This window comes from Zophobas morio, unplaced genomic scaffold (genome assembly GCF_036711695.1).
Source record: "Zophobas morio isolate AGI-343-1 ecotype UQ-CSIRO unplaced genomic scaffold, CSIRO_AGI_Zmor_V1 ptg000005l, whole genome shotgun sequence".
Lineage (NCBI taxonomy): Eukaryota > Metazoa > Arthropoda > Insecta > Coleoptera > Tenebrionidae > Zophobas > Zophobas morio.
The window spans coordinates 10,261,607-10,286,246 of record NW_026972110.1 but is presented as its reverse complement, the minus strand read 5'-3'; the positions used below and the strand labels follow the sequence as shown (position 1 = coordinate 10,286,246).

Genomic DNA, 24,640 nt, shown 5'->3' with positions numbered 1-24,640 from the left:
AAACTCTACAACAAATTTTGAAATGATACTTTCTCGAAATTGGTAAAATAAAAACATAGTAATGAATATTTAAATTTAGGAAGAGAAGTACTCCGCCTTATTAGTTGCAGAAAATAAGTGTCAAATCTGTTGGTTCTTGATTGTTTGTTAAAACTTTTAAACCGTCGTTATATCGTTTTTTTACATTTTAAGCATTGTATCTCTTCAATCGAGGGAAAACGATAATTCACATAAAAATCACAAAAAAGAAGCACATTTTTCTTAATATACATTTATACACGGTGCCACATCCAAGTTTGGACATGAAGAATTAACATCGAGAATTAGCCTTTATTTTTTAAAAATGCTCGCTTTCACTCATTGATTTCTGATGAGAATCGAGGAATAAATTCTAAATTCACTTTGACATTTCGATTTTCCATGGCTAATCCAAAGACACGATCTTCAAACTAAGACGGACAAATCGACACGACAAACATATTACTAATTAAGTTAAAATAAACGTTTCTTTATGACAAAAATTAAAAGCCATTAAACATTCTTTTAAACGCTGTGTTAATAATGCCCAAAGCGTCATGCTCATGACTTATGATAAATAAATGTACAAATAATTATTTCTTCTAAGAATTATTTATCTTTTTATTCAGAAATTTTGCTGATTTATAAGAAGTCTTAATGTTGGTTGCTTTTAAGTTTAGACAGAAATGCGTTAATTGAAAATTAAAAATTTTTGTTTTACCCGGGTCCTAACATAGTACCTACTCCTCAGCATCTTGTATCAGCTTCTCTTGTGCCGTGGTGTAAAAGCAAAGAGTTTTCTTGTTACGTCCGGTCACTTTGTTTTTGTAATAACGAAGAACAGGGGCTATTGGTTACATCCCAGGAAAAATGTGCTCCGTCTGGTACAGCCTTCATAAAACTTGAAAATCAGAGATTTTGATATCCATTTAGAGATGACAGCATTTTTACAATAAACCGTATATAAAACTACTGCCGTACCTTAATCATCAGTACACGAGCAACTACGAGAGATAAAAGACTTAGTAATTTCATAATGGTAAGTACTGCTCTGAATTAATCTCCACCACACAATTAAGATTCTCGTCTTCAGGTAGCGCTTCTCGCTTTGTTTTCCCTCTTTGCTTTGGCGCATTCTGCTGTGGTCCCGATAGATTCTTCATCAGTAAATGTAAAACAGTCGGGCCAGGAGTACTCTTACACAATCCACGAAAATCATGGTGTTGCCATAGAGCCGCTGCCTCACCACCAAATTCCAGTGATTAAGATCGCGCCGGATAGCATAAAACATGAGCATTTACCCATCAAGGAACAAGAAATAAAACCACTGCAGCCTATAAAACCAGGGCAAATTGCGGGGGTGGCTTATTCGACACCTGTGGCGGTTGTTCCAGCGTATACCTACTTACCTGCCCATCAGTACGCCATTCCGTACGCGTATGGGGTTAATTATCCTTATAATTTAATTGCAACATTTTAAACTGAAGATATGTTTAGATAATTCAATTTTCTGTCTGACTTCGGTGAGGTTTAAGGGGGTTTAGGATGTAGCGCCAAATAGTTGTGGTAAATTGGTGAAAAATAAAAATGTATGAAGTTCATTGTCTTTCATTTACTTAGCTCAGTAGCTACGCAGCTAAGCAGCTCTTACAAAATAAATTAACAAATTAATAAACCATTAATTCAATAAGTATACCTATATTTTGTAAAAATACTAGAGCAAGTAAAATAATTTTATTAATTACATATCTTTCGATTGGAAAGGAAGTTAGCTTCCATGAAACACACTTGTTACTTACGTGCAATAAATACGGGGTGTTATTGAAAGGTACGTACAACAAAATTGACAGTTATTCGCGAAGTCTAAGAAGTCTGAAAAACTTATTTTGTGTTATCAAAATTATAAGGGGAAAATTAACCCTTATCCAACCTTTTTAGACGTTACTGAAGAATAAATAGGTAAAATTAATTTATTTTAGTAAATCCTAGCAACTGTAACAATAAAACTTTTGTCAAGACTAAATGTTGCTGTAGAAACGAAAGATCAGAGGCGTACAACGAATTTGGACATAAATTTTAATAGTTTTTATCTCTAAATGGAGAACACTTTTACCTGAACTTTTTTTTACTTTTAGCACCCATACTTCGACACCAATTTTATTTTGTACGTACCTTTCAATAACAAGCTGTATATAGATATATAGCTAAGTACGTGTTTGTTTATGTTTTGAATTTTTATAAATTATTATATTTGATTTCATAGTTTCTTGAGGTTTCTCGGCTTATAGAATCGAATATAAGGTCATTTCGAAATATGTACAAAAAAAATGGGGAATGGTTTACAGTAACTTTTATTGCACTGTGTAGAGTTCACGTTACCAAGGGAAGCCATGTCTAGAAAAAATTATTTGAAATTAAATAGGAGCATAAAATGTTATACTATACCGGTAGTTTTTCTTGACCTGCCATAACTACTCATAAGCAATATGCAAAAACACGATAAGGGCCAGTCATGTATCAGTTGGTTGTCGTCGTACGTGCGGTTAACGTCTTTGGTAATGGTGAATTTTTACAATTCAGATCGTGTCGACATCGTAATGCTTTATGGTCTGGCTGATGGAAACGCCAGGTTGGCCCTCGAATTGTGGATCGAGAGCTTTCCAGTTTGCGCAATTCCGTGTGTGCGAACATTTACATCAGTGGTTCAGCATCTTCGAGATCATGGTACCTCCAAGTGTCAAACTCACGATCGTGGCCATGATACAACGAAAAGAAATGTTATCTCAATGTTCATCCAGTACTTATTACCCGTGCTTTAAAAATCCACTATGGTTGTTAATTGTACCCAGACGAGTTTTTAAAAAATTAAATCATATCTTTGCCTTGAAAATATGGTCTAAAGATATTTAAACAAAATTTCCTTTGCCCTGAAAGCACAAAAGACAGAATATTAGAAGCTGGAACCAAAGACACAATGAAGTCCTGGGAGATGAAAGAAATAAAATCGAAATTTGAACGATGCAAGAAATAAAGAGAAAAGGTACAGGCACAAGAGAGCTTAACTCTTACATATTAATACAGAGTGGAGTAGGAAAAGAAGGAATAGTAGTAAAAATAGTGATAACCCCATAAACTGCGACGAAACTCCGGTGGGACGGACGGTGACGGTCCGGAATTTCGCCGATAATGCATGGGGGTGGCATGTCTCGGTGCCAAGCTTTGGGCCGCTGAAAGAGAAATAGATACGTCTAGCCGACTTAGGCTTATGCGGACACTTTGGTCGGGAGCACCGGGGTTGCTCTAAAGTTGGAGACACGGATCTCCAGGTGGTCTGGTGAGCGCCCGCGAAAACAAGAAAATAAAATAAAGCGGAAGAACATTTTAAACAATACATTGGGTTTATTCTCTGTCACCAGCTACACGGTTAAAATAAATCTTACGGCTAATATTAAATAATTACAAACAAACTTTACAAAAAGAAATAGAATAAAACGTTCGGCACGGTCGTTCCCTCCTGGACGGCGACTTCCTTCAGGACGGGCTCCTGGGGGTGGCGACCCTGGAACGGGAAATCCTGTGAGGACGATCGCAGATTCTCCCCCAACTCTCTCAGTACTTGTCCCGGTTTCCGGTCCCCGAAAATTCGCTTCGTTACAAAACATCAAGTACATCCTATCACGACTACTCCTAATGAGCTTGAAAAAGAACACGAAAACCTCGAATATTTTCTCAGTGTTTTCACCACAATAACGAATATTTAAGTAAGAAAGACAACAGTTCTTTGAAATCCTTGAAAAAGAAATACATGTGATACCAGATAAAGATATGTTTCTGATTCTGGAAGACTTGAATGAACGTGTAGGAGCAAATGAGACCTTAGGTACTTTAGGCAGAAATTTAATTAAAAAGCATTTGTACAATGATGCCAATTGGGCACCGTAAACCTATAACTAGTATCGAGAAATAAAGAATTAATAAAGACCAGATTAAGCAAATAAAGCAAGTCTACTAGAAACGTTTTTCAAAAACACTAGTAAAAGACTTATATGTAATTCAAAACCAAGTATGGAGAGTGATACAAAGTGTAAAGGCAGAGATAAACGAATATCTTCTGACTATACCAGGTGAACCAAGAAAAAATTTGGTCGTAGATTATTTCAACAGAACTTCCCTCGACTCTGAAGTGCAGTACAAGAGATCCAGTTTTTTGGAAAAATTGTAAGTTGTATTTTGCGAATTTTAGTTTTTTTGTGATAACCTTTATAAGTTAAAATAAAAATATGTGTGTAATTTTAAAGTACAGGTAAAGAAGCATGCTACACGTTTGTTTCAAGTCAGTTTTTCCATGACAAAATTTTGGAATGACGTTATCAACTGTTTTACAAGGACCTGTATATAGCAGTTTGGATGGGTGCAGTGCAAATTTTCGGGAAAATGGAGTGAATCGTTCTTGATTTAATCAATAAAATAAATTCCCACATTCATTAATTTTTTTGAGTCACCCTGTATAGGTAATTCTAAAAAATATGAGTGCATTCATAAACCATAAGAAGTCATAACATTTTGCTAATTTCAGAGAGGATTTATTCGTCAAAATTCTGAGATGACGTCATCAATTTTTTGGGAGGAAATAAAGTAATACATTTTGATTCAAGATTTACCATAATTAACATTCACGTAAAACGTTTGCAAGATTTCAGAGCATTAAGTTTTGCAGTTTCAAAGTTTTTCAAAAATCTGGATATCTAGAGTGAAAACACGGATTCTTACACCACCGGTGCGGGAATATCTTATTTTAAAAAATTTAAAAATTATCATTGTAAATTTTAGAGATAACGTCATCTCACTAGTGGTGTTAAGGTAAGTTAACTTTCGCTTAGAGTTTTACCATCTATATTAAGTACATAGGAGTAAAATTTGACAACTGGTCTAGTAGTTTCGGAAATTAATTTGTTTAATAAAAATCGACACAGACGACAGACAGACCGACAGACAAAGAGATAGACAGACAGGCAGACGACGACAGACGGAAACGGGAGACCAGTTTTTTCGAACACTGGGGGTCATGAAACGTAGAGATAGCATAACATTCGTCCTATGGACCCTATTACAGTACTTTCTTAGCTCACGCCCGGGAAGTAAAAATGACAATGAACAACATATGCCAATCAAAAGATAAGTGGAGAACAAGAGATATTTAAAACAATAGTTGAGCAGGCAGTCAAAAGTTTGAAAAGTAAGAAATCGCCAGGATTTAAATAAGCAAGCTAATTCAATTTAAGAATTTAATAAACCGATCGACGTAAACCAAACAACCCTTAGAAACCACGGAAATGAAAACGCTGAGAAGAATAGTTAATAAAACTATATGGGATCAAATACTTAGTAGAGACACTAGAGAGCAGCTGGAAATACAGCCAGTAAATGGACAAAAATAAGACGAAGAGAAAGGGGTGAACACAATATCAAGAATGGGAGAATTATAAGAGTAGTTGGAGACAAGTTGCCAGTAGGAAAAAGAACTAGAAAAAGACCAGCCAAAAAATGGCAGGAATCATTGTAGATATGGAAGGCTGCAGCCTATATGGAAATTAGAAGAGGAAGAATTTGTTTTTTTACGGCAATTCCTATAATTATGTCAAAATAAAAATAGAGATGGAATTGAAGCAGGCAGTGTAATATAATATATAGTAATATAATATTGTGAATTTTTTTGTCAAAAATGTGCTGAATGTTTTAAAATAAGGTTGGGTTATTAAACCACAACAACGTATTATTTTGCAAATTTTAGATACAATGTATTTAGCAGATTTTGAGACGACGTCATCACATTTTCGGTGGGGAGGAACTACTGTTTGTAATGTTGGACAGTGTTTTGCCATTTAGACGATATTATTAAAATAATTCATATAAAATTCGTCCGAAGGACTCGATTACTACACTTCCTTAGCAGTATTTCCTAATTATGAAATGCACTCAAAATATGAAAATAATAAGAATATAAGAAAAACTTGATGTACAAAGAAAAATAAATTTAAAAATTAGCATACATTTAGTCTCACAAAGTGATGTCGTTTTACCCCTCTACGACACAAAGGCTTCAGGCTTTGGATTCTAGTAAAGCACAAATAGTGAAGAAGAAAAAAACTTTAACCAATACAAATTCTAAGCAGAAACTGTATTATTTAAAATGGAAAGAATGAAAGAAAAAAAATCAGAAGTCCCTCACCAAAACTAAGAGTATAAAAGACACTATAATAAAACTTAATTTCAAATTTCAAAAATGAAAAAACTTGTGTATTTTTATAAAGTATTATTGACAAAAATTGTTTTAACAACTAGTAGTAGGAATTTTATAAAGGTACGTTCTATGAGGCTACAAGCTACATCTAAAAACCTATTAGGAATTTTCAAAATGCTATATTCTACGCAAATTTTTCCTAGATCTAACATTATTTTAAATAACTATAATAGTAGTAACATTCATTTTGTTTTCTAGGTTCCTAATACTCAAACATTTCATGATAAAGTGCCGAAAATTTACGTGCAGATAACGTATTACACAAAACACTGCATTTGTCTTGATTTACATATTCGTAAATTATTATTCTGATACTTTGCACTGATATATCACTATGTCCTATTTCCTAACAAAATAAAAACTTGACATTATAGTCTAACGGCTAGTGACCGATTTACTTTATATGTTTCAAACGGGTAAAACAACATATCTGGCATTTGAAGATGAGGCTGTTTAAAGAAAAAATACTGTCAGAACATTGCTACCCCCCCAAATCGTTAACTGAATAATAAAAGAATTGTATTTCTTTAATATATTTGTGTTTTAATAAAGCAAATTTAAATTTTTTTTTGTAAATTTGGGGTTGGTTATTCCGGCCGATATCATTTGTCAGAATGGACAATCCTTCTTCTGTATAAGTATACAAGATTTTATCTACTGATTTTCACGAGTACAGAAATATATAAGGTAAATCTGTCGCTAGGTCTTAAGCCTATTAGTGTTAACAGTTGTCTTAGATCTGCAACGTGCTGTAAATATATCCAAACTGCCTATTATCATTATTATATGAATGAACAACGACTGAAGGTACAATTATGTGACTTACTATAGGAAAATCATAATTTTTAACTGTCGCCTCCATGTTTGGGCCCCTTATAGATGGAGAATTTTTTGAGACAACCTGATTTTTATTGAATACTGAAGATTCTTCTGTAGTAGATTTAGTATCGATGTTAACATGCTCACTACCTAATGGGTACTTGCTCAAAAATATCTTCTGAGCATTGTCATTACTGTTTCCAGATTCACGATTTATAGATTCGTCGTTACTTATAGCAGCAGCTCCATATTTTTTTCCACTGAATAAATTTTGCTTTTTAATATCCACAAAATTATCAGATTTATAATTAGAATTAGCTAACGAAAATTGAGAATTAGATGTAACAGCATCTTCATAGGAATTTTTGTCTGCATGTTCCTCTTCACTTTGTCGAAATCCTGCAGTTTTCACTAATGAACCACCAACGGGCAAAAATCCAGTAGAACTTCCAGCCACGTAACGTAGGTCATGACTACCTTCTTCATTTACAAATGAATATCGACCATAAACGTTGCCTTTATTGTCACCGATTTCTTGCCGAGACTGAAGAGGAGTTGCATATTCAAAACTGTAGGAGCTATCATTGTGCGGTGGAGATTCGAACGGTACTGAATAAAGTGTAGGTGATTCCGGGGCCGATGAGTGGATGCTTCTTAAACCATTTGGAATTGCTAAACTCCCACCAGTCACGAGGAATCCACTGTCTTTTCTAGCTACATAAGTAAGGTCATGCGTCCCTGAATCATCTGTGTAAGAATATTTTCCTTGGACATTGTTTTCAACGTCTGCCGATTCAGCACGTGAAGATGCACCCGATGTGTATGCGAAAAAGAAAGAACCATCAGGATTCAATACATTAACTGCATTATTCCCAGAATTTGAGGGTTCTGAAATGTACGATGCTCCTGCCGAGTTCTTCGACTTGATTAGATCTTTTGAATTTACATTCACACTTGTTCTGCTAGTTGTTTTCACATCATCAATTTTCTCGTCGATTTTTTGGACGTCACTTTTAGAACTTAATTCGTTTTGTTTTTTACTAGAAACTGTAGTAGTGTAGGAAGTACCTCCTGCTGTACGATTTTCTATTGTAGTCTCATAAAGAAGTGGCAGGAATGGATGTTTCGAGTAAGGATATAAATGAATATCGTCCTGATTTTCTGTAATTAAATAAGCATGTTCCATATTATAAAAGATTTAACAGTTCATTGATTACCTGTGTTTAAATTATTTTTGTAAACATGGTGCCCTCTAACTTGCTTAGAGGGTTCAGAACGTAAACCTTCGCTAGTATAATACCCATATCTATAACCTCCATCATTCCCAAAAACTAAGAACTGACCACCGGAAGGTATTTGAGAGTGAACTGATAATACAGTACTTTCATCAAAGATTAGAAAAAATAGTGTTATCTGAAAAATCAATAAGTTGTTTTATGTTTAAAAGATATAAAACTTACTGTTGTTGCATGAGCTCTCATGTCTTTACAATGGACACTCCCAACACAAAAATTTGTTTACTAACACAACAGGATCCTTTATATACTTATCCAAACTAACAGATTGATCTACATACTAGACTTACGATTGGGTCATCAAAAGATCGTCAAGGTTCTTTAACTCTGCTGCTTCGAATACAAAACCACTCAAAAAAACTTGTAGGTGGAATATTGTTTCACGAACTCTGGATAATTAAAAAAGCGGCATGTATGTGTTAATTAGAGGCGATTTTGTAGCTAAATTTATAAATGTCTCGCTTTTCAGTGATCAAAATTTTTTGTTAATGCTAATTTAATTACTGGTTAATTAAAATTTGAATTTGTTGAATGCCTTTATTGTGATGTGTTACGTAATAAGGAGGTGCTATGTAAAACTCGCTCAACAAACGCAGAAACTATTTTTATTACCAAATTTAAAATTATAACATTTTTAGCAAGCATTAAAAATTTTAACAAAAAGTACACATATGAACATAAAGAAATATATCTGTATTGATTTGTGTTAAAAAGAGGAAATATTTGTTTCAATTAAAAACAAAACATTGTAAATTGTTATAAACTTAATAAATTTAAATGATCATTTTTACTATTTTATTCAGTAACATAAACACGAATAAGTTGTACATATTTATTGATTTGTATTAATTTGTGGTTAAAATAAATCTATCAAAAAACCGGCAGGCAAATTTTAAGTGTTGCACGTTACGAAAGAACAAAAGATAGCCTTGATTCAAATGTGTGTCGTAATTCCTATTGTCATACATCTACCAACTAAGTATTTAATTTTAATTGACTTATCTCATCTTAGTCACCCACATGAAATAATTAGATAATGTCAATGATTTTCTTAACTAGCTTAATTCGCAACTGATGCATATTTTTCTAAAGAATGTAATTAAAACCTACACAAGTGCAGGTTACAATTTATGAACAGTTAAAACGCCTCTATATCATTAAAATCTAAATTCTTAGTTTTGAAAGTTTACGTTACTGCTGATATCAACTGCTTATAATCATATAATGGATAATTAGATACTAATCCGAAATCAAATTAATAGTCTCTGCACGAAAACCAGTCACTATATTATATTAATTGATCCTGAAAATGAAACGTTTTATTTTATAAGTTTATTTATGCATAATAAATATGCTTATAAATTTTGTGTCATTTTATAAGAATAACAATAAATAACTATAACTAGATAAACTAGACTTTGCAGTCACCTGTTTTTAAACCAAATAATTTGGGCATAACATGGTGAAATTAATTTTATTTTTACCCAAACTTCCGGTTGACAAAACGAAGTATTTCAACAAATGGACGACTTTAAGGAGTTGTAAATGAACACAAAAATGTAATTATTTAAAAATGATAATTTGTCGGTTGTGTTAAAACAGGTCTTTTATCGATGCCCTTAATAAGAAGTTATATATTAGATGTTCAACTTCAAAAGAAAACAATTAATGTAGAGTTACTAGGTAAACCAATTTGCATTTAAAAAAAAGTATGCCCAGAAATGCATATTTTATTTCAGCATAGCTCTTTCCAGTAATATGAAATTCGACCTTCAGTACCATTTAAACAATGTGCTGAGATCTTTAGACTATATATGTCCCTCACCTCTGACATACTATGGAGGTGTCGGTTAATCTATATGCAGCGTGAAACAAATTCCAAAATTTTCTATAAACCTACATTTGGGAAAAAACACATTTTCACAATTTTTTGCATCACTAACCTTGTTTTTATAAATAGGTACCTATGTAAAAAGTTGAGAGAAAAACTAAATAGTTGTGTTAAAGAAAGAACAACAAATATTGTGTGGACAGTGTATTTTTGAAAAGATTTCAAGTAAATCGGAATAGTTAATCTTCTATAATCTTCAAGTTAGTGTTAGTATTTTACTAAAATTTGCAAAGTGTATGTTATGCTGCATATTTTGAGCGACAGTTACTTAAGAATCCTTTCACATCATGCTAACATATTTTTTTAAATGAATTTTGATTTAAAGAAAATTTTGGCTTATACAATGATGTTGTTTAAATATTCCCTTCAATCAATTTTAAGACAATAGAAATATCTCTAATTAGTAATTACATCATCACAGTAATACTAATAAGCCGCTCGTGATTTAATATATAAAATCAATTGCTTGATTAATTATTTCTTTGAATCACCCTGTATAAATAATTCTAAAAAAATATTAATGCACTGATAAAACACAAGATTTTGTACATTTTACATACGATTTACCTTCGGATTGGATGCCGTCATCAAGTTTTTGTTTGGCGGGATGCGGCATGAACAAGCAGCATTTGGATTATTATTATCAACGCGCGGAATTGTGTTTCATACGCTCGATCCAGTGCTGTCGCGGCGATAGTTTGATTACAAATATATTTTTCTTTTGGACTATATCAACATAATATAACATTTCAAGATCACAAATCTGTGGTCCTGTGTTTGAAAAATTAAAAAGGGCATCGAGTATTGTTTTTTGAAGTAATATAGTAATATAGAAGTAGTTTTTTAACAAGCTGTAAACACTCCAAGCGACGCACTGGCTACGACCTTGTGGACCAGATCAAAGCGTCCCCGCTACTCGCCTTAAAACACACCTTGCTTCAACTGGGGAATTGCATCCGTAAGATATTTTTCCGCCCAGTGATTATTATCAATAGACGACATATAGGCGACAGACAGTCGACAGAGAGAAATCTTAATTACTGTTCTAATCTCATTAAAAAAATTTCAGGTACATTTAAAAGTTCAAAACAATCGATATAGAACTTTCTGAGATTGGTCTGCTCATAAATTTCCCACTAATAAACACACATGCAGGATACATACCACAGATACATAACAGACCGATAATAATCGAAATGAAAATCCTATTATTTTTGGATATTTCGTTTCTGAACCAAAATTAAATTTACCTTAAAGTTATCGTGCTTTTCAAGGACAAAACATCTTTATATTTAGTTTAAAAAGAATAATTAAGTCAAAAATCATCAAACCAGATCGTAAAATACACTCATAAAATTAGACGAACCATTTAAATGAAGGAATGCCTACTTGTAAACGACTTTTTTGTAGGTAAAAACATTAGCCAATGATAAAATATAAGAGTACCTGTTGTGTCGAAAAATAATGCAAAAACATTCAGTCGATTATCAAATAACATGATTTTTTATCACATGATTTACTGTTTGTGAAATAATTATCTTCTTTTTACATAGCACTGTACAATTTTTTAAGCTACGGAATTATTATAACTAATTCATATTCCTATATAAACGTTATGACTAAATTGTGAAACATTCGGATGCAGTACTGTATTAATTAATACAAACCTGTTATGATTCAAAGTAAACTTAAAAGACTGATTAATTTATTGTTATACGACTGTTTGATTTAATGCCTTGATTTAAAAAGGTACCCATGTTATTACATCATTTTAAGGAAACTTTTAAAAGTATGTCACTAGACTGTCCTTACATATTTTTAATTGTTGGAACATTGTTTTTAAATAACAATAACCTTAAAGAAAAAAATTAATAATTCAGTGTTCTCATAATAAAAAAAAGTGTAGTTAATTAATTACTATGGTAAAAAATAACTTTATTAGAATTCTGATAACTATACAATATATTACAAAATAATAATTATTTAAATAAATTATTCATTAAGAGTTGTTGTCTCTGTATTTGTGAAAGTAGTAGTAGGTATTGTCGTCGCTGCTGTTGTTGTTATTCTACTAGTTTCCGTAACCGTACTATTGCTCACTAAATCACTAGCCGCTGAATTAAGTTGTTCTGTTTTTATACTCATATCTTCGTTATATTGTTCACTAGGAGAAGGAACTTTGGATATTAAAGGCAACAAGTCAATCGACTGAACGTGTGCCCTAACAGAAACTCCAGGTGGTACCGAGAAAAGTCTGTCACCAACATTGGTCACAATGGTACCTGAACATCGTTCACAGCCTTGACCACCCACACCGCCCTGAATCTGTATAACTGGTGGTCTACCATTAAGTGGAGGTCGAGAATTAGATTCGCTGCCAAATAAACCATTGGCATCCTCGTAATCATCTGTATACGATGACTCTCCAGGTCTTGACCCACTTGACCCACCACCTGAAGGTCGAGTGGGTTTACCGAATGTACTACCACCAAATCCTCCAGGCCGTGGACGTTCACCTCCTCCTGCAAAAACAATATTGTTTGATCTAATCGTTTTATACATATGTCATCATACCGGTGCTTAAACCAGAGTCATCTGGTCCAGGTCTGTAACTTCCATCATCCTGATTTGCGTCTCCTGGTGGTATGTAGGACCCATCGTCACCCGTGTCACCCGAATCAGGTTTGTAGGAACCGTCATCGGATCCTCCAGGCCTTTGTCCACCTGATCCTGGCCGTTGTCCCCCCGAGCCAGGTCTTTGCGTAGGTCCAGGTGTCGGCCGCCCTGAAGGTCTTTGTATTCCTCCACCACCGCTACCACTGCTGCCACCGCTACCACCACCGCCAATCCCACTGGATTGTGGAGGTCTTGAGGGCTTCGGTGGCCTGGGTTTTGACGAACCGGAAGGACCAAACAATGCACCTTCGAAGTCGTCTGATTCGTCGCCGCCATCGCCTCCAAAATCGTCGCCTCCAGGTCTGTTAAAATCACCTCCTGGCGACGGTCTTCCTCCTGATGGAGGTCTGATGCCACCTCCCGATGAAGATCCATCAAAATCGCCTCCCGATGAAGGTCCATCAAAACCTCCTCCAGATGAAGGTCCATCAAAACCTCCTCCAGATGGAGGTCTATCAAAACTTCCTCCAGCTGAGGGTCTGTTAGCACCTCCTCCAGATGAAGGTCTATCAAAACTTCCTCCAGATGAGGGTCTGTTAGAACCTCCACCAGATGAAGGTTTATTAAAATCAGTACCATCACCTCCACCCCCACCCCCAGCAGCAGGCAAATTATCTCCATCTGGGCCTTCTCCAGGGGTACCCAAATCACTTCCAAAGTCGGATCCACTTTCACCGGGTCTGGAACCTCCACCTCCACCTCCACCTCCAGTGTTAATTGGTTTTGGTTTCACGTGACCACTAGCAGCTGTATCAAACACGTCATCTTTGATGTAATCATAGAAGTCTGGTGGTATAATTTCAGGTCGACCAAATGGATATACCGTTGGAAGATGAGGTCCTTTTACATTTTTAAGGACTCTGTAACCTGTTTCGGGTCCAGCAATGTAATGGACGGAATGTTGTACACCTTTATCATCAAGGTAAGTGTAAGAACCTCGCACGTGACCTGATGAATCGCTTGTTTCAGTTCGTCTTTGGTCAGGACCGGCTGAGACAAACCTGAAATTAAAGGATCAGAAAAACATATATTTTTTGAAGAGAATAAAGTTTATGTACCTGTAACTACCATCAAGCCCTCGCTGAATTGATGTTCTTCCTCTAGGGATTGGCTTTCCTCGTCCTCTATAATACAAACGTCCGTAATAAGCTCGTGGATTCGAATCGGGAAAAGGTGTTTTAACATGAAAGCCAGTATTCTTTCCTGCAATGAACTCAACATTGTGCAATTCTCCGACATCGTCAATATAATTATATCTTCCAGTAACATCTCCGACCCTGTTGGCATTTTCTTGACGATTGTAAGTTCGAGTTTTAAATTCAAAGCTATAGCTAGGATCTTCATATGGATCGTAGTAGGGATCATCTCTTGATCCAACGGGTCGAGGACCATTTTGATTCAAGTCATACTTCCTGTGCACATTTTTACCTCTTGGTCTATAACCTCTTGGGCCTGCCGTATATTCCGTGGAATCAATTCTTCCTGCCAAATATATTTTAATGATTTTGAACTGTTTGCACATACTGAAATGAACCTGTTCCAGGATTGCGACCACCAAATTCTCCCCTCACGACATTATTCCTGTTCCCAGCGGCATGATGGTATGAGTTCGGGTTATTGTAACCAAATTGAAAGGATCCATCGCGTTGTAATATGTTATAATCATCATCAGCAGCTTGTGTCGTCTTTAAAACCGATAAAGTCAGAAGAAAGCACCATGAAGGCCACTGCACACAAAAATTTAAAATTAGTAGGATGTAAAATGTTACCTCTGGACCAGGATATTTGGCGCCTTAAAAACAAGGCAGAATCCAAAAAATTTTGCTGTTTTCCGAAAGTAAACAATCAAAAATGACCTAAAATCCTTCAAAAATCACAAATTTGTATACACCCCAAAAATACCCAAATTCTATTTCTACCGATTTTGCCAATGGACTCAGAAATGTTAGACAATATGAATAAGGTTTTGTATTATCATCTACCAATATTATCAAAAAGGCAAGCAAAATCAATGATTGAAATAAATTTGTTCAATTTGAATTGTCATCTCGGAAAGACTCTCCCGAACTTACCCCGACGTGGGAATTTGACTTTCCAGCACTTGTGCTTTTTCCCGACATCTTTTAGTGGACCGATTTTAACGAATTAGGTATCAATCGATTCGCCTTCATAGTATCATAGGCTATAATACATTTTTGAAACTTTAATATGGCGACTGTTGTAATTAACCCAGACATGACCATCACCCTTTTTAAAGGAAACCTATTTGCCTGTCATCTTACAGGAAATCTCAGGCACATGGCTTCATTAAAAAATTCAATTTATAATGTAGCATCGTTTTTACTGAGCCGATTTTGACAATTGAGGGATCAATCGATTCATTTCATCGCAAGAGTATCATGTGTTTGAAAGAACGTAAAAAAAATCTATGCCATGCTGAATAACAAGAAGTAAAAAACTGATAGTTTCATTTGTATTATTTAAGTTGAATTTGTTAATTAGATATACCAATGTAAAGTATTACCATTACTGACGGTTATTAATACATATAGCTATACATTCTAATTGTAGCAGAACAAAGGCAGAAATGCTGACGGAAAATGATATTACCCTCACGCTCATGAAGGCCGAAAATACGTTCTCAAGAGAAAACCTTAGTGAACAACAGATTAAGTTAAAAGGGGAAGCTGTATTGAAGAACATAGTAGAAACCCTACGACAACAGCGCAATAAATCAGACGAAAAGTATAATTTTTTTTAAAAAAGAGCACCATGTCTCATCTGCCATCATGATGGACCAAATGTATGAAAGTGAAATGAAACTGAAGAAATGTGAAGAGCAAATAATGCAAGAGTGTCAAAATAAATAAGAAGAGGAAAAGAATATAGACACTCAAACTCAAAGTGAACAAAATAATATACTACAACAACTAAATAATTAATAAACAGGAAGAATATCTATAACTCAAAGACGAACTGAAAAGCTGATCAAATTTGGGAGGTCCAAAATAAGCTGGTAGGTTATTGCAACGTTCTTCCTTTAATGCATTTTCTATTTAATTTCATCTTTTAGAAAAGAATGAAAAAATATACTACAAACAGATGTTGCAGAATCAAAGAGTTCGTGTATAAGAAGTGCATTATCGAAGTTTGGGAAACAGGAAATTTCAAATTTTCAAGTCATAAAAAGTGGTAAACTTTGGAATGAATATTTAAAAACAATTAATAATGTTACTCTTCCACCAAACGTCGTAAAGTGTGTCAACAATTTATTTGATAAATTAAATAAAAGTACCCACAATTAATATTCAATAGGAGATGATGTTATTATCGAGGTATGTGCCTTTGATGTAAATGAATTATGACACAATTTAGTTTTTTTTTTGTATTATGATTTGTATTTTTTACAGAAACTATTAAAATTTTCAAATGTTATCTACTGTACTTATAGAGACAGCTGAAATGTCTGGTAAAATATCGCACGATAAGAAATTTAGCTTTCAACAAACGTAGAAAGAATGGAAAAATGTTCCTCAAGATAGACTTTTAAAACTTGTGATTGAGGGCTATGCCACCACATATTAATTTTATATTGTGTTTGACACTCGTTATTTGTTTTATGAAAATAATTTTAGGAGTCCTATCTTTTTAAATTTAGCTTAAATGCACTGTCAATTTTTTTAATATAGTAAATTCGTTTTTTTGAGGGATGTTTATAGACCATATGCTCGACCATCTTATTGTTTAAGTAAAACGCTCAAAAGTCAAAATGCGTTCCAAAGCGATGTTATTCATTATTAGATTTAAACGCAGCACGATTGAGCATATTACGTGTGTGTATATCTTTAAAAAATTAATTTACTTGTTATGCACACTATAAGATCCTGGTCTAGAAGTAACACTTTACATCCTACTAAAATTAGATCCGGATATTACGTATTTCTGGAAATACCTCTGATGACTTAATATTACATTTTTTAAACGTTAATAATAATATGTGTGATTTTTGTTACTGCGCATTAAATAATGTATAACTACTTATTTGAAAATGGCAACAGTTTACGGCATAAAAAATTTAACATACTAAGGTGAGATTTAGAAAATTTTGAAACTATATACCATGTAGTACAAGATAACATAAAAATTATATGAGATTTGTTGTTTTACAATCGGTTCACATTTAAAGCTGACCGCTAAAATGGAATAATTTCCCAACTGGCACTGTTTGATAAGTAAACAGAATTAAAGTCCGTGCACTAATTTCACAAATATAATAGTCCTTTAGGTACCGTCGTTTCCAAAAAATTTCGGGCAAATAACATTGACATGAAAGTCATATTCCCATCGCCTGATTTGCTCATCTTGCCCGAAACTTTTTCGAAACGACTTTACACGACACACAACCACTTACATTTTTCAAATACATTGCAGACACTATAAACACAAAAATCAAAATGGTACTGAACTCCAAAATCCATAAAGAACTTTATATAGTGGTTGATAAAATAGTGGGGCATCAACACTATTTTTTATTCAGCATTGTTTTTAATAAGACATATGCAAATGACTGACCATTTATTCTCTGCTCATTCTGAAAATGAAACTTGCCAAATACCCGTCTGGACCATTGTAATCCGAGGGAATGCTTTCTACCGTAAAGATCTGTGAGATGCCCTTGCAAATCGTTCCTTGGTCTGGTGATTACAATTAAGCTGGGACCTCAGATTTTGTTAGCTGAATTCTTGGACGTCACTTTAGGTGAATTACGCGTCTTGGGAGCATTATCACGTGATTTAATTAAAGGACTTTTAAACAAGTCAAGTTAAAGTTACAGAATCTTCAGTAACGATTAATTTATTGCATGGATGGTATTAAATGTGGATTTATCTTCCGCAGAATACTGTAATGCAAATAACATTCATTAAACGGAAAATAAAGCAATTAAGTTTAAAAGCCATCCGCTTAAGATTTTATTAAGATATTTCTAAACAGTCAAATAAATTACACTTACTCTTAACAAATGGTTGCGTCCTTCTTCTTTTTGAAAATGCAGAATTAATTGTTACGAGTTTTTTAACATAACCTAATGTAAAATACAAATAACATGTGCGATAACATGATAAAAATGTTAATAGTAATTTATGCAAAAATTAAAGAGTTAAATATGTATATGTACTGCAAATGTTCACTTACATGTATAGCAGACATTTTTATTAAAACACACTGAAGCACAAGTTGAGCTTATTCCTCTGCTCTGCGCTTTAGATCTGATTTATTTTGACCGCCTGCAAATATATAGCAGAGATAGATAAGTGTATCATGTGACCACGGCCTGTAGGTTCGATGTAAATCGATATTAACTTTCCAGATTTTAGCATAGAAATAAGTGTTTTTTTGAAAAGCAGTCATACAAATTTTTTACTTTTCCAATAGATCAAAATTGAAACAAATATTACCAGTGATAATAATTTCCACCAAGTGTGTTATATGATATAATATGATTGATTAGATATCTTGATTTTTAAATGATATTACTTAAAGTTAATTGTACTGTTAAGAAAATTGGTATGAGAAAGATATAGATATTTATTCTATTAGTTTTTAAATTAAGAAATTTCCTTCATCTATTTTTTTGACTTTGTACTAAGAACATATTTGATAACTAAACAATGAGATTAGTATGACACACTAAAATAATGTATGTCTTTTTGTGGTACAAATTATTGTCACTCGCATCTAAACAAAGTTATAGCACAAAATCTTTGTTTTCATAAAAGTAACAGTGAGCCAGATTGTGCATATGATATTAGAATGGTACCAATTGGTACGTTGTGATAAGATTTTTTTTTTATTTTTCTTGTTTTAATTAGTAAGGTGTCTTTTAATAAAATGCCTTTGATAAAGGCTCTCATACCAGTGGAGATATTATTTTGTAAAAGTACACTTGGATTGTAAGGTGAAGAAAAATCTGTTCTCGTTGAAACTAGAGAAACCATTGTTTTTTAATATTTAATATTTTTTGGTGTAAGATGTAAACAAAGACTATTTATTACATAAAATACACAATACTAAAAAACAATTGAAACAAGAGTGCAAGAACAATTCGCTATCCTTGGATGAGAAATATATTTAAGTGACTAATGAAGCTCAATCTAAAACCGATAAAAACAGAGAATAAAGCTAAAAATGGAGAAATATTGAGAAATACTATAAACTACTAAGTACACTCGGAACGAAATTAAGGGCATTACATATAAATGTGCCTACATAGAAAGGGCAAAATTTGTCCTTTCAGTTCATGGGCTTGTCTTTTCTTGTATAGTACCGTCAAAAATATATACAATAAACTTGTTTGACAATTTTACAATTTTATGTTCATTCATTTTCTTTTTAGTTAATATAACCGGCGATGCTACAATCAGTTCTAATTATCACAAAACTTTTTTGTTGGTAGATTACCCATGGTATTATTTCTAAACGAACAACCACTGTAAGGTAATTTTGTTACCAAACTGGCTTTTAGTTATTGTACTCTTGAATTCGCATTTAATTGTTTATTGTTAATTTGTTTCCTAATATTTTTATGAAGTTAAGTAAGTCTGATTCCTTTAGTTTTTTTTTGTAATTTAATTTTGTTGTCAGATCTTTTTGTCGTCCTATTTGTTGATTTTGCTGTCTGCTTAATTCTCTTTGTGCTTTTCTTTTTATACTTCATTCTGCAACGTTTCGCCTGCTCGTAAGAATTCTTGTTTTCTTTATGAAGTACTAATTTTATAATTTTTCTGGCTCTCAATTTAGTTATTCCTTCTTTATTATATTCACTATTTCTTTTTATTTCTGGATTCGTAATTTTTTTATCTTTCACTTTAAATCTTATGATAGTAATCTACTAAACAAAATTGTTTAACAACGATCTATTTTGTTTCTCACTATCTTCCGTTTTCTAGATAGTAATCCCAAAAAACTTTCCTTCTTCATTGTATAATTTACTTTTGTTTTAATTTCTCATTTTCTTTCTATACGTCATTTCTTCTTTTTGCCCGAGTTCTAGTTGTGAAATTGTCTTATAACAATAAAGTTAATATATTAAATTTAATATTTCCGTTCTACTTCTCAAAGTGGCCATTATTTACAATACATACAATTAATGAAAAATATAAAAACCCTGCCAACGCCATATTTTTTATTAAGTCCATGCTAACATGTTTCAGCACCCTCTAGTGCAATCTTCAGAGCAAGGAAGTGAAGGAAAACAAAATACATACAACTTTGTTATGATGCAATTAATTTTCCTTGACTGCCTTGCTTTGAAAATGGCCGCAACATGTTAGCATGAATTTAATAAAAAATGTGACGTCGACAGAGTTTTTATAATTTTTTTATTAATTTATTACTATATTGTTTTTCCTTTTGTGATCTTTTCTAAACATCTGCTGATCTTTGGATTTTATTGTGAAATATAACTTTTGCAAAGTGAACAATTTTGTTTGTAGTTTTCTCAAACTGCAATCTCGATTTTTAGTTATTCTTTTTTTAAATGCTGCAACATATGTTAATCTGTCATTGCTTATTTACGTGGATCTAACGTTTTTTAACCCAGTTTTTTTAATTCGTTCTGCAGTTTATTGCAGCATTTGTATCCGTTCGTTTTTTTTTGTGAATTTAATATAACCGGAAGTGCTACGAATTAATAATTAAGGTTCCAATTACAACAAAAACGTTTTTTTGTAAATTATCTGCGGTGTTGTTTCCTAAACAGAGAAGGTAATTTTATCATCAACTGAAATGGAACATCTTCTTGACTGTTGTTAAAATATTAACAAATATTTGTTTGCTTCTTTATAGTTAACAATTTAATGACAGCATAATTAAACAATGTCACTGAAGTTAGCTTTGGATTTGAATTTCTATTTAGATTCGTGTTTCATTGACTTAAAGTGAGATCAGTTTGCCTTAAGCTAGGTAGCTGATAAACGCCTCATGCACTTGAAATAATTATATCTGTCCTAATAAATACAGTACAATACTTTGAGGTCATAAATATAAAAAAGAGCCTTCGAAAATTGAGATCCAGCTTCAGATCGGAAGCTAACTTCAATCCCGTTATGAACACTGAGCTAATTTCATAGGTTGAGTGAAAAAAAAAACTCAATTCATGTAAGTTGAAAATATTTCCATAAATTGATACATTATCAGTAATAATAATTCTTACCAGTGGTTCTTATTAATTAGCTGGTTTCTAGCTATGTGTTAGGATTAACTATCTAATACGATTACTTAATGGTTTTATCTTGTGGTTCAAAAATTATCATTAAATTTAAAAATCTCAAAGTTAATGTGGTCACGAACAAAATTAGACTGTACTTAGTACTACTGTTAAGCAAACTAGTTTATATATATGTAATATATTTATTAATGTTTAAACTACGAAATGGTTTTTCATCTAATTGTTGACTTTGAATGAAATCTTTGATATACTTAGTAGATATGGTATAGAATTATATGTAGACTAAAATAATTCAAATATGTAATATCGACGATATATGTCTATTGTTGTGCGAATTATTGTCATTGATAATAATTAAAGCACGGAATTTCAGTAGATGCCATACCACGTAGGACACACACAGTATGATGACTTTTTTATGTTAATGACCTCGTCTCTCTTTCGCCTCTCAGAAAGCGAATAAAGGTTCATATAACCAAGTCTTTCATGATATGGTGGCCGGTTTCTGCCATATGAGAATCTGGTTGCCCTTCGCTGAACCGATTCCAGACATCGAATGTCCTGCTGAAGTACAGGAGACCAACCACAATTAGCAAATTCAAATAAAAGCCTCACAAAAGTTTTATATAATTTTGAAAAAGCCACAGTAGTTACTTCAGCGAATGTTTTGCTTAGCAGAAACAACATCAGACAGATCACTGTTAATTTCAACACCGAAATCAAAATACGAATATGTACTGGACAACTTAATATTGCCTATACAAAATGGATGTCTGGGATTTTTATTACCAATATATAAAATAGTACATTTGTCTAAATTTAACGGGAGTAACCAGTCTTTGGACCAATTATGTATGACATGAAGGCCTTGCATTAAATTCTGAAAAATTACTGCTTTTGTTGTATATCTTGACGTCATCAGCATAGATAGCAAACAATGATGTGAGCATATATTTTAGATCAGCTGCGTAAATAAAAAAAAGTAAAGGGCCGAGTACTGAGCCCTGTGGTACCCCAGTCATAACATCAGTACTCTTGCTGAACGCACTCTCAATCTTGACACGGAAAGTGCGCCTACTTAAGAATGAATTAATCCATACAAGAATATTTCCCCGTATACCACAGTGTTGCAGCTTATGAAGAAGACGATTGTTTGGAATGTTATCATATGCCTCGTAGAAATTAATATAGATGATATCAAGAGGACACTTAAGTCTCGATTCAGCAATTCGTGTTTCAAACGCAACCGCAATTTTAAAATTTTGCTATCAATCCAACTGAAGAGGAATGAGACCTATATACACAACCCAAAACAAAAGTAACATACCTATTAGACAACTTGACTTTAATACTACAATTATGGAACGATAGTGGAGTGATCGAAAATTGGACAAGACATATTTTAAAAAATATATACAAACCCCACCTCCTTTCATATGCACCCTATCATTTCGGAATAATGAATAATTTTCCAGAGAAACCAATCCGTCTGGTAATGCAGGAGTTAACCACGTTTCTCTTAACAGTATAATAGGGGGCTTATACAGTTCCACAAAACCGCAAAAATCATCATATTTTGCACTTAAAGATGCCACATTAGTGTAAACAATAGAGCTGACAAAGTAATTTGAACAAAAAGAAGTATTATTTAAACAAACGAAGATAAATATATACTTTAAAAACTCAAGGAGGCTTTAATTAGGAGAGAAAACCATTTGTTTCTCTAGTATGAGCTCCCTCTTGCAGGAAAGATAAATCCATAAGCATATTATCTGTTTGACTGTCTTTGGACGGCCTTCTGTCACTTACATTTATTTGCTTTTTTGATTTTCCGTTGTACTTTCCTGCATCTATTTCTTATGCTTTTATGTTCTATGATCGGGTACATGTCAATAATAAACTGTACACCCCATCAACATCTTCAGAGTAAGTCCGTATTAAGCTCAAAATGTCCTTTTCAGCCATGGCTTTATCCGTAATTTCTACCGTTTCATCATAACTTGGGGGATACTGTTCTGAATAGTTCAATAAACCTTTGACTGGAAGCAATAAGTCTGATATTGGTGTCAGTCTTTCGCAGGAGTCGTTCATTTTTGCTTTTTTTTAGTTTGTGGCTGCTATTTTTACTAGAATTACCCTATAAATCAAGAGGAAAAATTTCGGAAGAAGAATCGTCACTCAGTTGTTCTTTTCCGGAAACGTTTGCTGACGTTTCTGTAGGTATGACCGCAAAATTTTGGGGGTCTATTGTCTCAGTGCCGCCATACTCAGTATTTTGTATTCCCGTTCTTAGAAAGGACATCTCTGATACAGTTATAAATCCAAGGTTCTTAATTTGATTCTCAAAGACATCATGCGGAATCGAAAGAGAATTCATTAAACGATGTACTACATCTATATCTTTAACTTTAATCGTGGGGTGCTTATCAATTATTTCATTAGATAACCGAAAGTACCGGACCTATTGTTGTCAAATTTTATCTGTATTTTAGAAATATCGTGTGAATGGTGAAACAGTAACCAAAATTTGGCTGATCATCTACACCAAAAATTTGATACCAAAATTTTATCTTTATTCTTATTTAAATTTTATAAATTATGACATATTTATACACTCGTGGCGTTTGAAGTCGGCTTTATTTTGTACCTTAAATATCCAATGTTGTATTGCATAATAACGTTCTACATTTTAAATTAGCCTGGTAAATTTCTATGAACTTTAACTGTTTGTTCCCTACAAAAATTTGATGTTCTCATTGTAATATTTTATTGCATAAATCATCTTTAAAATGTACAAAATGTTGTGTAGTTTATTAATACATTGAGATTTCTTAAAATTGCTCATGCAGGGGTGACCTAAAAAATAATTACTTAATAAAGCAATTTATTATTTATTATAAAAACAGTTTACCTCATTTTTGCGAAATTTTGGGAGTTCAGTACTGTTATTATTAATATTAAATTGTGCCTATCCACACTGCTATTTATTTGTCCTCACTTGAAACATACACATATCATGTTTCGTTACCTTTAGTTCAGCAATTCACAAACAATTTTATTTAACTAAAGGGGTTATTACAAAAAAAAAAATCCAAAATTAATTTCATAGTTTACCTAAGAAACTGGACATGTTTGATTGTACTTCACAGTCGAGGAAATTTTGATTGTTTTCTTTTCCTGTATTCTTCTTTCGTGTAATCTGAATATACTCTATTTGTACACAGGCTGATTTTTTTAACCTGGAATTTTCAAATATCTAGAAAAATAAGCATTCTACAAAAAAATGTCGAGATTCAAAATTTAATCATTCTATAGGGGAAATACTTTGGTCCAAAAAACTAGTCCTCCTTACCTCTGCTTGGGCGGGGGCAACTTTGAAATCTTAAATAGGAACCCCAACTTTTTATTACAGA

General features: G+C 33.1%; 2 protein-coding genes and 1 long non-coding RNA gene across 4 annotated transcripts; 1 reads left to right on the top strand and 2 right to left on the bottom strand.

Moving 5' to 3' along the window:
- Positions 1–773: 773 nt before the first annotated feature.
- LOC135119438 (uncharacterized) lies at positions 774–1,617 on the top strand. The gene is made up of 2 exons (XR_010278223.1): positions 774–1,057; positions 1,112–1,617. It is a non-coding gene; the product is annotated as an uncharacterized LOC135119438 (long non-coding RNA).
- Positions 1,618–6,360: 4,743 nt separating this feature from the next.
- Positions 6,361–8,697, bottom strand: LOC135122681 (uncharacterized). The gene is made up of 3 exons (XM_064047037.1): positions 8,599–8,697; positions 8,356–8,551; positions 6,361–8,299 (listed from the first exon to the last, which is right to left on the bottom strand). The coding sequence occupies exons 1-3, from the start codon at positions 8,617–8,619 to the stop codon at positions 7,053–7,055; spliced, it is 1,464 nt and encodes a 487-aa protein (XP_063903107.1). The 5' UTR covers positions 8,620–8,697; the 3' UTR covers positions 6,361–7,052.
- A 3,586-nt stretch (positions 8,698–12,283) lies between these two features.
- On the bottom strand, positions 12,284–18,252 carry LOC135122680 (uncharacterized). Of its 2 annotated transcripts, none has more exons than XM_064047036.1 (5): positions 18,194–18,252; positions 14,535–14,727; positions 14,059–14,482; positions 12,899–14,001; positions 12,284–12,846 (listed from the first exon to the last, which is right to left on the bottom strand). In XM_064047036.1, exons 1-5 carry the CDS (start codon positions 18,206–18,208, stop codon positions 12,317–12,319), a joined length of 2,265 nt encoding a protein of 754 aa, XP_063903106.1. In that variant the 5' UTR covers positions 18,209–18,252; the 3' UTR covers positions 12,284–12,316. The 2 variants fall into 2 exon arrangements, with proteins under 2 accessions (XP_063903106.1, XP_063903105.1); XM_064047035.1 differs by lacking the exon at positions 18,194–18,252 and adding an exon at positions 17,412–17,442.
- Between the last annotated feature and the right edge of the window lie 6,388 nt (positions 18,253–24,640).

Bases quoted from the DNA above. Each gene is read 5' to 3' on its own strand.
- LOC135122681 (XM_064047037.1), bottom strand. From the start codon at position 8,619: ATGAGAGCTCATGCAACAACA. The intron at 8,552-8,598 runs GTAAGTTTTATA...TTGATTTTTCAG, and splicing joins TGAGAGCTCATGCAACAACA to ATAACACTATTTTTTCTAAT. The intron at 8,300-8,355 runs GTAATCAATGAA...ATTTAATTACAG, and splicing joins CAAAAATAATTTAAACACAG to AAAATCAGGACGATATTCAT.
- LOC135122680 (XM_064047036.1), bottom strand. The intron at 14,483-14,534 runs GTTCATTTCAGT...TATATTTGGCAG, and splicing joins TGGTCGCAATCCTGGAACAG to GAAGAATTGATTCCACGGAA. The intron at 14,002-14,058 runs GTACATAAACTT...CTTTAATTTCAG, and splicing joins GGGCTTGATGGTAGTTACAG to GTTTGTCTCAGCCGGTCCTG.